General features: G+C 43.8%; 1 protein-coding gene across 1 annotated transcript in view; it reads right to left on the bottom strand.

Annotated features, from left to right (window-relative positions):
* The window catches only part of Zdhhc5 (zinc finger DHHC-type palmitoyltransferase 5), a 28,475-nt gene extending 18,505 nt beyond the window's left edge, over positions 1-9,970 (bottom strand). The window contains exons 1-2 of the mRNA XM_052182824.1: positions 9,683-9,970; positions 4,855-6,017 (exon numbers count right to left, since the gene is read on the bottom strand). Of these exons, the coding sequence (XP_052038784.1) occupies positions 4,855-4,958 (104 nt within the window). The 5' untranslated portion in view covers positions 4,959-6,017; positions 9,683-9,970. The remainder of the gene's footprint in view (positions 1-4,854; positions 6,018-9,682) is intronic.
* Between the last annotated feature and the right edge of the window lie 2,154 nt (positions 9,971-12,124).

A 12,124-nucleotide genomic window follows, 5' to 3' on the forward strand; every position in this document is an offset into this window, starting at 1 on the left:
ATTCCCAGACATAAACCACCCCAGGTAGAACAGGTTCTTCTGCCCACCCATTCATTATGTCTATTTTCAATGCCAAGTAAAAGGGGAAGTGGGGGTTTCAATAGACACTCTCCTGAAATCTTGTTCCCTAACATTTCTAACACTTCCTACTGCTTTAAAAAAAAAAAAAAAAAAGGTCAAATTCCTAGAAAGAAAAACTCGACCAAGAAGTTTTAAATTCTAATTCTTTCTCAATTCCCTGGAAACTCTTAAGCTTGCTACTTGTCACTTCAGTTGTATAATACACACATGAAAATAAAGGAGCATGTCTGAAAAGATGTTAAAATTCTTTTATGGGGAGGGGGAGGGAAGTCCTGTCCTTTGTTTTGAGACAGGCTCTCATAGTGTAGACTAGGTTGTTCTCTTACTGAAGACCCATCTGCTTGCCTCCCAAGTGCTGAGATTATAGGTACGTGCCATGCTTTGCTACTAGAATTCTTTTTAAATCAGCATGTATCATACTGAGAATTCACTAGATATAAGACACAAGAAAAATCATCACTATCATCAATTATCATTCAGCTCTTTCATCCTTAATCCCATCTTCCCTATGTGAGATACTAGAGATTCAAGGACGCTTAAAGCTGAGGCACTAAGCTCCTAAGAACATGCCCGTGCATTCCACCCAAGCCTAGCATACTGCTTGAGCATTTGAGCATTTGTCTAGTGTTTCTTGATGAGAAGGCTGGAATGAATGCCCCATTTCCATGCTAAAATTTCATCAAGAACACTTCTGTAAAGATTCCACAGAAAACAATTTGTCCTCTGAGAGGTTCATAAGTTTCTCTTTACTCTTGCTTTTTGTACTTCTAAACCCTGTAATTTCCAGCAGCTGAACCATGTATACAGTAGGACCTGGGCACTTATTCCTGGATGAGGAAAACCACACAGAAAGAAAAGGAACAACCATGCTTCAATTAATGCCCCAGATCACCAGGTTGTTCCCACTCAAATCAGGTGCCCACACCTCTCCACTGGTATGAAAAGAAAAGAAAAAACCCACAGAGGTTGCCCAGTTCTGTAGATAGAAAGATTGGAAGAGACCTGAGGCAGAATCTGAAAGAAAGCAAGTTGGCCACAGATAGGACACTGAAGAGACTATCTGGATTACACTTCAGCTTTCATTCTACCAAAAACAGAGATCTCCCTACCTCTTCTCCCCAACTTCAGAAATGAAAAATTGAGACTTGGGAACACTATAGAGGAGATCAATTTAGTGATTCCTAATGATGTTGCCAAGAGCTCGGAGGTCTTAGGCACTCTGGGAAGCTGGACTTATAAAAAATCTCATTTGAACCCTAGCATTCTTAATTTTTGTTTTATGTCCTAAGATTCCATGTAAGATACCATCTAGAAACTTTCAGACAGCTGAAATAAAGTGTTCCAATTCAACTTCTTTATAGATGGAAAGGAAGAACTGAGGTCCAAAAACACTTAACAAAGTACCAAACTCAGTCTCAAAAGCCAGGTATGGTGACACATTTAATCCCAATACTCATGAGCCAAAGGCAGTCAGATCTCTATGAATCAGCCTGGTATACATAATGAGTACCAAGCTAACCAAAACTATTTGGTGAGACTGTCTTAAAACAACAAAAAGCAGCCAGAGGTGGTGGCACACCTTTAATTCCAGCCCTTGGGAGGCAGAGGCAGGTAGATCTCTAAATTCAAGGCCAGGCTAGTCTATACAGTGAGTTCCAGGACTGGCTCAGTGCTACACAGAGAAACCCTGTCTCAAAAAAGCAAACAAAAAGTATTAAACTACCACAGATGGAACCCAGATGCAAATTCTATTACGTAATCAGGAAGATGCAGGTTTACTTAAACAGATATTCTACCCAGACAGTGAAGACAGAAATGAATTAGGACAGGCTACTAGCAGCTCCTGCCTGGCTTTAGTACTAAACAAATGAAGTCAATGAGGAGGAGGATCAGCTCTAGGGAGAACCTCAACTACTCTTTACAGACTTCTCTGGGGCAGAAAGCATCATTATTTCTTTGATGACCAGACCTAACTGGTAATTTCTGTTCATAGCTTTCCCTACTTAACAAAGAAGCATGGAGGGTAAATTGTTCCTAATTAGTTGAAGCCTACATGCCTCCACTAATTACGTCTGCCAGCAGAAAGGAACTCTTCCTCCTGTTCCCAGTCCTCCAGGTCCCATAGTAATTATCACCTGGGACCTAGACTGATGTAAGAGCCACTTGTAACCTAGTGAAAAGAACAGGAGGGTGACAGAGCAGTTACAGATTTATGGCCCCACACAGAAGTGAGTTCAAAAAGAGCCTTCCTCATTTCTTCTTTTGAAAGCACAAATTCTTTCACCCAGTACAGTTTTAGTGTTTCCCAAGGAACTGCATCTCAAAGGGAAGAATGCAGAGAAGAACCATTCTTGAGAGCAGTGGTGCCTCAGCCCAGAAGGATGCTTAGTCAAGAGACACTTCAGATGGAAATGACAAGGCTCAAGGCTCTCAGAGGAAGCAAGAGCTAAGTGATGGGGAGAGACTGTTCAGTGGTTAAGGGCACTGTTGTTCTTCCATAAGACATCTTTCTATAACTCCAATTCCAAGGTATCCAATACCCTTCCTGTTCGCTGAGGGCACCAAAAAAAAAAAAAAAGTGATAAAGTTAAAACAACAAAGAGCTTAGGACTGACTCCACAAGGTGGACCAGTGAGACTTTGGTAAGAAAAGGAGCCCAGACATTGATTCTGTGGAAACTAATTCTGGACAAATTTCACCTATGATTTTAGGCTCTCCTAAATTTGAATTAAAAGCAGAAATTCCAAATAGAATCCATTTTTTCCCCAGGCTAAGGATATAGTTTTATGTTAAAAATAGTCACCTAGCATGCACAAGACCCCAGAGGCAATCCCCTGCACCACAAAAACAAAAACTTTTTGCTACAGCTGATACAAGAGGGCACCCGAGTCAACTGGGAGCAAAGAATGAAAAAGTAGTCGAAACAGCTTCAACTATCAGTAAGACAATGCCTGTCAGAACAATTCTTTTGTGGGCAAACTGGTATAACAAGCCAAGCACTTCAGTGGTTCCAGATTAACAAATTAAGATACAGATTCTGCATGCTCGATCTCAACAACAGTTTGGAAGAGAAAAAACACTGCCTGAACACATTAGCTACAAGAGTTTGACTTCCAAAGGAAAACAGACATTCCCAGCAGGTATATCTAAAGGTATTACCCTGATCCAGTTCTTGACCCAGCACAACATTACTAAAGCACAAAGATATAACTATCCCTTGGTTAAGTTTTTGATCTTGCTTACACAAAAACAGCAAAAATCAAAACATGTTGACACTGAAGAAGCACTCCTCCCATTGCTATTTGACATATCAAGGGCAGAATATGAGTTATACAGGTGACAAGAGAATGAGATCTTAGTTCTCTGATTACTCCAAGAGGTACAACTGGAGTTCTTACTCAATGACTCAACAGTATAAAGCTCAGAAGGCTGGTATAGATTCATTATGAACTGCTAATAGAAAAGACATTAGGTGGCCACACTGGGGACAGAAGGGAGAAAAAAAAAAATCAGTCACCTCCAGTAAAATAAATATGAACAAAGTCTTAAGATCTTAACTAAGAAGGATCCTGATCCTAGACTCCAAGTGAGGTATCTTTGAATGCCAATTACTTTTCCCATTAGAATTAATGAGTATAAGAACTCCCACTCCTTTTAGTGAGAACTAATGCAAATGACTCTTCTAGCATTTTCTTCCCAAATAAAACTTCTTTCCTTGGAGCCTTTACTTCTCCAGACCTTAGCTCTTACAAGTATAGAAAAAAACAGTTAGGTAACACTAAAAATCAACACTATCTCATTAGTATATCTTTTTTTTTCCAGTTTTTTGAGACAGGGTTTCTCTGTGTAGCCCTGGCTATCCTGGAACTCACCTTGTAGACCAGGCTTGCCTCGAACTCAGAAACCTACCTGCCTCTGCCTCCCAAGTGCTGGGAATAAAGACATACACCACCACTGCCCGGCTCATTAGTATACTAAGACAGGAGGATCATGAACTTAAAGCCAGCCTGGGCTACACATATCAAGATTCTGTCTCAAAATTCTCAAATCTCAAAACCAATTTTGGCAGAGAAAGGTAAAAAACGTATACAATCTAAGAATTCAGGAGGCAGAATGAGGATTAACACAAACTTGAGACCAACCTGGTCTACTTATGGAATGCCAGGCCAGCATGGGCAACATAGTGATACAGTGTCTCAAAGACAAAAGACAACAATAATAACACCACCAACAACACCTCTCTGAGGTACTCAGCTTTCACAATTCTAGCCTATGTCTCAGACATGCCAGATGTGATTGCTATTTGAAAAGACTTAAGTCAGCACAGCCTTTGATCTCAGCATGTGAGAGACAGAGGCAAGTGGGTTATGTGAGTTCATGGACAGTCTGGTCTATAGAACAAGTTCTAGGACAGCCAGGACTCTGAAGAGATCCTGTCTCAAAAAGAAAAAACCAACAACAAAACAAATAAACAAAAAACCAACAACAAAAATATTTAAAGCAATTCTAGGTCTCTTTTTCATTTAAATTTCTTGAAGCCTCTCTGTGTATCCTACTTCCTTCCTAGTTTAGTATCACCTATGATGAAACTAGACAGGAAAACATGAAGCCATCTATGAGTCCGAAGGACAGAAAGTAGAGGGCACTAACAGAGTAAGGTCAGGCAACTGTAAATGAGCTTCCACATAACTAAAGAAACTGAAGAAACAAACAGTCTTCACTTTCCATGGCCTGACCCTCCCTCCATCAAATGCCACTTTGGAGAAAACTCACGTAAAGGCAAAGAAGAGTGTTGTAGCTCCCACTAGAAATATGGCGGCTGCTGAGACCGGTACATACTTGCTGGGTTTGAACCTCTTTCCAGACTCTGCGGGCATGTTGGAGCTCTGATGAAAGATGTGCCCTGCCGCATAGCCCAGGCCCACACAGCGGCAGAACAGACAAGAAAATGGGATGAGGGAAACAGAGAGGAAAGAAGCTGGGGAAAACAGAAAATGTATAATTATCACCCTTCCCCCTCCCAAATAAAAATGAAGGTCAAAAGATCTCAAATGAAGGAAAGCACATGGGAGGGGGAAAGGTGATTTCAACTGATTAAAAACCACCTCCCCAGAATAGAGCAGAAAAGGAGATTAAGAATCACAACTTGTACAGTTTAAAACATGAAGACAAACAGTAGGCTGTACGCATGCAAACAGTCCCAGGTGGAAAACATGCAGTCAGGCAGATGAAGGTATATCTCATGGATGAAGGCAGGTCTTCAAAAGGGAGGAAAGAAGCATCAGGGGGTGGGGAGGGCAGGAAGCTTTAACTCTTCTGAGGAAATACAAAAGCCCCTCCACAACACCACACTTCCACAAAAAATATGAGCAGCACCTAAAAGGTGTGCCCTGGGTTTCTATTTTACTCCAAGAAGGAACTTGGGGTCTCTTCCAGCTTAAAGAAAAGCTGATTTTTTTTAACTGCAGTCCTTGTCCCTTTCCTGCAGTCTTCTCAATGCCACCACTCTCACACCTTGACTTCACCAGGGCTGGTTGTCTGGCAATGGTGATTTAATTTTATTTATTTCTCTCTTGATGGCCAAAGATGGACAACAGCTGTTACAAGGTTGAGTTGTAAATCCTTTTCTTTGAATGGGGAGAGAGAGAGCAGTATTGCCTGTTTTCAATCTCTTCTTGTTATTCCCAAGCCTTTTAAGGGCTCTGCTTCCCATAAAGTTCATGAAAAACTAAAAGGAACTTTAAAATCCTTGAAGCCATGTCCTTTTCAGTAAGCAGAATAAGATGAAGTTGATTTCACCTGATGACAGTTTAAAAGATTACTTTAGATAAAGTTCCAAAAATGTCCCTGTTTCCAGGTTAGTCAATGTCTCTGATCTTTTGTCTTCAATCTTGGGCTTCCTGGATGCCGAGTTCAAGTGGGATATGGTGCTTTACCTAGAGAAAACCAAATTATCATTATCAAAAAAATTCTTTCATGGTATTTCTTAAGAACACCAAGGCTAGCTGGGCGATGGAGGCGCACGCCTGTAATCCCAGCATTCTGGGAGGCAAAGGCAGGTGGATTTCTGAGTTTGAGGCCAGCCTGGTCTACAGAGTGAGTTCCAGGACAGCCAGGACTATACAGAGAAACCCTTTTAAAAGAAAGACTATTCTCCACTTCACTTCTATGTACGTGAGAATAAACTCTAAATAGAGTGGAAAATACATTCAGAGTCCTTCACCTTTTTAAGGACTACTCAGATTGGAAGGAGAACCTAGTCTTATCTGAGCTAAGGTCATTCAAGGACTAGCTCTTATAAGCCCATCTCTCTTGACAGAAGGACAGTTACAACACATAGCGAGAATATAAAAATCTAAAAACAAACAAGGGCACAGGAGTGAAGGGTAATGCTAAAACAGATTTTTCTCTTTGGACAAAGAGGATATTTATTTCTATAATAAAGCAAGGAAGCTTAAAAATAGGACAGTAACTATCATTTCCTTTTTTGTGCGCCTCTTTCTATGCCTATGGCTTTTAGCTACAACACCAAAGAAGCAGAAATTCAATTTTTGTACTTTTGGAATCATCTATTAAGGGTCCTAGACAAATGATCTTGCACCAAAAGGTGAAATATTCTCTATGAGAAACTAGGTTTCCTCCAAATTCAATGTTTTTTTAATTCCTAACCCTGACCTACTCGGAGGTAAACTAAACTCCTCCTAATTCAATATGATTAGAGTAGCAATTATATCTGTTGATCACAGTAACAAAACAACACGAGCACCTTAATTTTACTGGATGCTTTTCATCTGGTGATCTCAAAGCACTTTACTCACATTATCTGGTGAGTCCCTTATCCTATTTTGTAAAATTGAAGGCTAGAGAATGCCTGAGGCCATTCCACTGAATCACTTGGGTAGCCAGGTTCTGAACCCCAGAGTATAATTGCTGACACAGACCCTTTCTACCACACTACATGCCTAATGATACCTTGGATCTACTGACCAAGGTTTCTGCTTAAGTTAGAATTTCAAATGAAAGCAGTGCTATTCCCAAGTTGTATACTGCTTGATACCAACCAATAGCAGCTATTAAAACATCAAAAGCTCCAGACAATGAAATACAAATGTGTTCTGTAATTTATCACTTCTTTTCTTACCTACAACATAGAAGGCAAAGGAGCCTCCTGTCACCACTCAGTCATGATGGTGAATACCTTTAATCTCCGCACTCTGAGAAGCAGAGGCAGGTAGATCTCTCCAAGCCACGCTGATATGCATAGCTTTCAGGCCAGCCAGGACTAAATAGTGAGACTTTGTTTCAAAAGAAAAAATAAATTAAAAAAAAAAAAAAGATGGGAGGAAAGGAGGGAGGTAAGCAACATTAGAACGAAGGCCCAAAGACTGCACTAAGTTTCTACAGTCCTACTAAAAACCAGATCCTATTTAGTCCTGATTTTATGCTTATTTCTATTTCCTTACTTTAGGCCTAAATATCTTTTATCAACTGGCACAAGGAAATTTCTTGATTTGTAGATAGTATTATTAAAGGAACTGTTTCCCTCAAAACTCCAAAGACAAAAGGAAAATTACTTAAATATTATGTAAAGTGAATCCTACACTATTGCAGATCACATTTACTACAGAATAAAAGCCACACAGGCCGGGTGGTGGTGGCGCACGCCTGTAATCCCAGCACTCTGGGAGGCAGAGGCAGGCGGGTTTCTGAGTTCGAGGCCAGCCTGGTCTACAGAGTGAGTTCCAGGACAGCCAGGGCTACATAGAGAACCCTGTCTCGGAAAAACCAAATCCAAAAAAAAAAAAAAAAAAAAGCCACACAGACTAATTCTGCCATGGTACAGCAGTACATGAGATTACTCATGTGAGGAACCACATACTGAAATATAAATGAGACCATCGTCTAAAATGTTAGGATATATATTAGAAGGGACAAGATAAAATAATTTATTGGTTATAAATAACAATACGCCAAGTCTTATCAAAGGAATGTGATGCAGAGACAGGACAAAACCGGAAAGGTGAGTGTGGTTCATCAGTCACACTCTGGTGTATCCACAACACAATCACCAAAGTGGACAAGAATGTGAGTGACACATGCTGACCAGGGGATGAAAAAATCACGAGTGAAAATATGTATGTATAAAACAAACAATACAGAGTCAGGTGTGGTAGCCCTCGACTTCAATCGCAGCACTTGGGAGGCATAGGCAGACAGAACTCAGAGTTTAGAGGCCAGCTTGGTCTTATAAAGTGAGTTTCAGGGCGGCAGCGGTTATGTACAGAGATCCTGTCTCAAAACAACAACAAACAATTCCAGATATGTAGTTTGAAGACTTTCATAAGGTTTGATATAAGTAGCTCCTTTGGAGCAGTGCCATTAAGAGTACATGCATTATTTGTTAAAATAGCCAAGCTCTATAGCACAGAACATTAAATTTGAATGTATAAAAATAGAGATGTCATATAGAAGAATGCATACATGCTATGAAGGAAAGATCCAAGTAGAAGTTTAAAAAAGAGAACAGCTGGGCAGTGGTGGCTCATGCCTTTAATCCCAGCATTTGGGACGCAGAGGCAGGTGGATTTCTGAGTTCGAGGCCAGCCTAAACTACAGAGTGAGATCCGGGACAGACTGAGCTTTACGGAGAAACCCTATCTCAAAAAATAAAAAATAGAGAGAGAGATCGAGAATTACCATTACAGATCGACGTAGGTGTCCAAGTACCTAGCGACAGAATTCTTACAAACACTATGTGAATTTGTATGTGCTCATGAGCAGCGGAGAGATCTGTCTGATACAAAGCAGACTCTCACTGGGATAAAAGGATGGAGATCTAACTTAAGATTATCCTGGACAAGATGGCATTAACCAGGAAGTAAACCCAAGATAACAAAAATGGCCTACAATGTAACATATATCTATTCTACGACTACTTCTAATAACTTTACTTTCTTGTTTCTTAATTTAATGGTTTCATTTGGCCAACAAGGAACTTTAAACCTCCCTAGGAACAGACAGCTACATATAAAAAAAAAAATTGTCAAATACATGCAAGCCCTACTTGTAAAAAGTACAAAGTACTAAAAGCATGGAGCACCTGGCTGGGGGGGGGGGGGGGCAGGGAAAAGCAGCAGATGGATGGGAGGAAGAACAGGTAACCACAGGTCGAAGCTCAAACTAAGTACCAGGGGAGTGTGGGGCGAGGGGCCTGAACCGCGGGGCGGAGAAAGGAGTACAGTTCCCAGCCGGCAGCTGGAGCCGAGAGTCATCACCGGGGACAGAACTGACTACCCCTGGCCCAGAAAACACCAAATCCACCGCGCGCAGGGCCCGCCGGAGCTGAGAGAACCGCGGGCCGGGGAAGGAAGGGGCGGCGGCTCCGCAGCTGGGCAGCCCGGGACCAACCGGTTCCAAGCCCCGGCGGCCATGGCTCTCTGGACTCCGCGGGCGTCCGTTTCGGGGCCCGTACAGCCAGAGGAGGGGTAGGGCCTTAACCTCCTCCCCTCCGCGGTCCCCCTTCCCTAGAGGTCACTCTCCCCTCCCACCTCACTAGCCCGGCACTTCCGGTTCCGCAGGGGCCAGCGTCCCCGGTACTCACCCCCGGCGCGGCGCCCGTCACCGCCGCCGTCGTTGTCACCGCCGTCGTTGTCGCCGCCGCCTCCCAGCAGTGCCGTCTGGCCTCTGAGAGGCAGCGCGCGGCCCCCGCACGCTCCACGCCCGCCCCGCCGCCGCGCGCTCCCGACGGCCGACGCTCGCCTCCGTGCCGGCGCGCGGCCGTTGCCCTCAGCCCAGGGTCTGAAGCCCTCACGGCGTTCCCATTGGCTCCCAGGCGCGGGCGCGTGGGACATCTCTCGCGGGGCACGTTCTTCTCATTCATGCGGCTCGCGCCGCCGAGCCCGCCCCCGTTCACTCTTCCATTCACCCCCCCTTAACCCCCGCCCCCACGCCGCTCTGGAACGTGCGCGCCACCGCGGGCGACCGCGGCGACCTCGCCTTCTGATTGGCTGCAGGGGCGCGGCGCCGCAAGCACGTAGTGATACGGGAGCGCGCGCGTTTGGCCGTCGTGTCTGGCTTGATGGTCGGGAGACCGGGCATGGCGAACTGCGCAGGATTGGGAAGGAGGAAATGAGCAGGCGAGGTCTTTCTCTTCCTTGGTCCGCTTTCCCATTTGTAGGGTAGCCAGGAGACACTTTTAAGAAAGAAATTGTACGTATGCACCGGAAGTGCTCAAAAAACCAAGCAGATAGATACCCTTTCTTAGTTCACCAGCCTCCTCCGAGTTAGCCTGGTACAGTCCTGACAAGGGTCTACGATAGCCAATCACCGGTTGGCCTTTCCGGCTTCCTTCCTTGCCTCTTCATTCATTGGTGTAAGAATTAGATAGGCCCCTCCCCCCCTTTTTTTTCTTTAAGGAGTGAAACTTTATTTAAAACAATCCGTTGGCGAAGGTGTCAGTGGGGTAAATTCTCAGACCATGGCGGAATTCCTGAGTGGTGATTGCTCACACATGGAAAGGAGGCGGCACGGCCAGTAGAGCAGTCTGAGGAGCGGGTAGTGTCAAGGGCTGGGTTAGATGAAGGAGCGCGGCTGCTGTCCCTAGATTCACAGTGCTAGATTCGCCGGTGGAGTGAAGCCCGGGCAGTGCGCGGTGCGAGGCGTAGACACCTCCGCCGACTACACGAGGCCTGGGCGCCCTGACCTCACCCAATTTGAGAAAACAGGCTGAAAAGGAAAGTCTTTCTAGAATAGCTCCTGTCCCTGGCGAGCTGCTGGCCAACTCTCCGTAGATCTCGGCTCTGCATTTTGCCCTAATTAGGCTGAGACAGCTGCGGACCCAGTAGCTTTGCCATAGGGCTCTCCTCTCACTTGTAAAGCAGCTCTGTTACATAACAGCCCTTCAAAACGATATCCCCGAGCCACTTCCCTGAAGCGAACGTCTCTCCTTCAGGGTGATTTCCAAGCCCTGTCGTTGTTTCCTTGACTTGACTTCAAATGTTACTGATTTAACTTTGACACTTCAGCCTTAGGCAGCCAGTTAAAGCAAAAATCTACCCCTTGTTCTTTAGAATCTAGCCTTATCCCTTATCATTTTTACTACTGGCTTCAATGCAACATTTATTGCAGCCCTTTCGAGTATGATTTTGTTTTGTTTTGTTTTGTTTTGTTTTGTTTTGTTTTGTTTTGTTTTGTTTTGTTTTTGGAGACAGCGTTTTGCTGTGTAGCCCTGGCTGTCCTGGAACTCACTCTGTAGACCAGGCTGGCCCCGAACTCAGAAATCCACCTGCCTCTGGGATTACAGGCGTGCGCCACCACGCCCGGCTTGATTTTTTTTTAAGGAGTGAAACTTTATTTAAAACAATACCTTGGTGAAGGTGCCAGTGCGGTAAATTCTCAGGATGGTTGCAGAATTCCTGAGTGGTGGTAAGGCCTGGCCTATGCCTCACACGTGGAGGAAGAAGGAGGCACGGCCAATAGAGCAGTCTGAGAGAGTTGTAAAAAATCTTCAGCCATTAGTTGGAGGTACAACTTTTATCCTATCAAGTATATTCTGCCAATAAAATAATGTTTCCTTAAGATGAATCAAATTTAATCTAGGATTTTAAAGCTTTATTTTCTATCCTTCACAAGTTAAGCATTCTTAGTTTTTCCTACCTTTTTAAATAGGAAAACTATTAGTGTGTGTGTGTGTGTGTGTGTGTGTGTGTGTGTAAGTGAGGGGGAAGGGGAAGGCAGACAGAGGTCAGGCAACTTTCGGGTGTTGGTTCTCTCTTGGCTTACAGAAATGGAGCTCAAGTTGTCAGTCACACCCAGCAAGTCCTTTCACCCACTGACCCATCCTGCCAGCCCAATTTTTCTACTAAGACCTGTGTGAGTCATCCTGTCTCTTGGCCAGAGTAAACTAAATGGAAAAAGTATCCCATCATCCAACCAGAGGTACTCAATACCTCAGGGTCAGTAGGGACTACCTGATTGTCAAGCCCAATTTTAACTGGATGAGTACTAGAAGAAGCATAATCACTGTCCCAAGATGTAGTGACAA

The sequence above is a fragment of the Apodemus sylvaticus genome, chromosome 5 (genome assembly GCF_947179515.1).
Source record: "Apodemus sylvaticus chromosome 5, mApoSyl1.1, whole genome shotgun sequence".
Lineage (NCBI taxonomy): Eukaryota > Metazoa > Chordata > Mammalia > Rodentia > Muridae > Apodemus > Apodemus sylvaticus.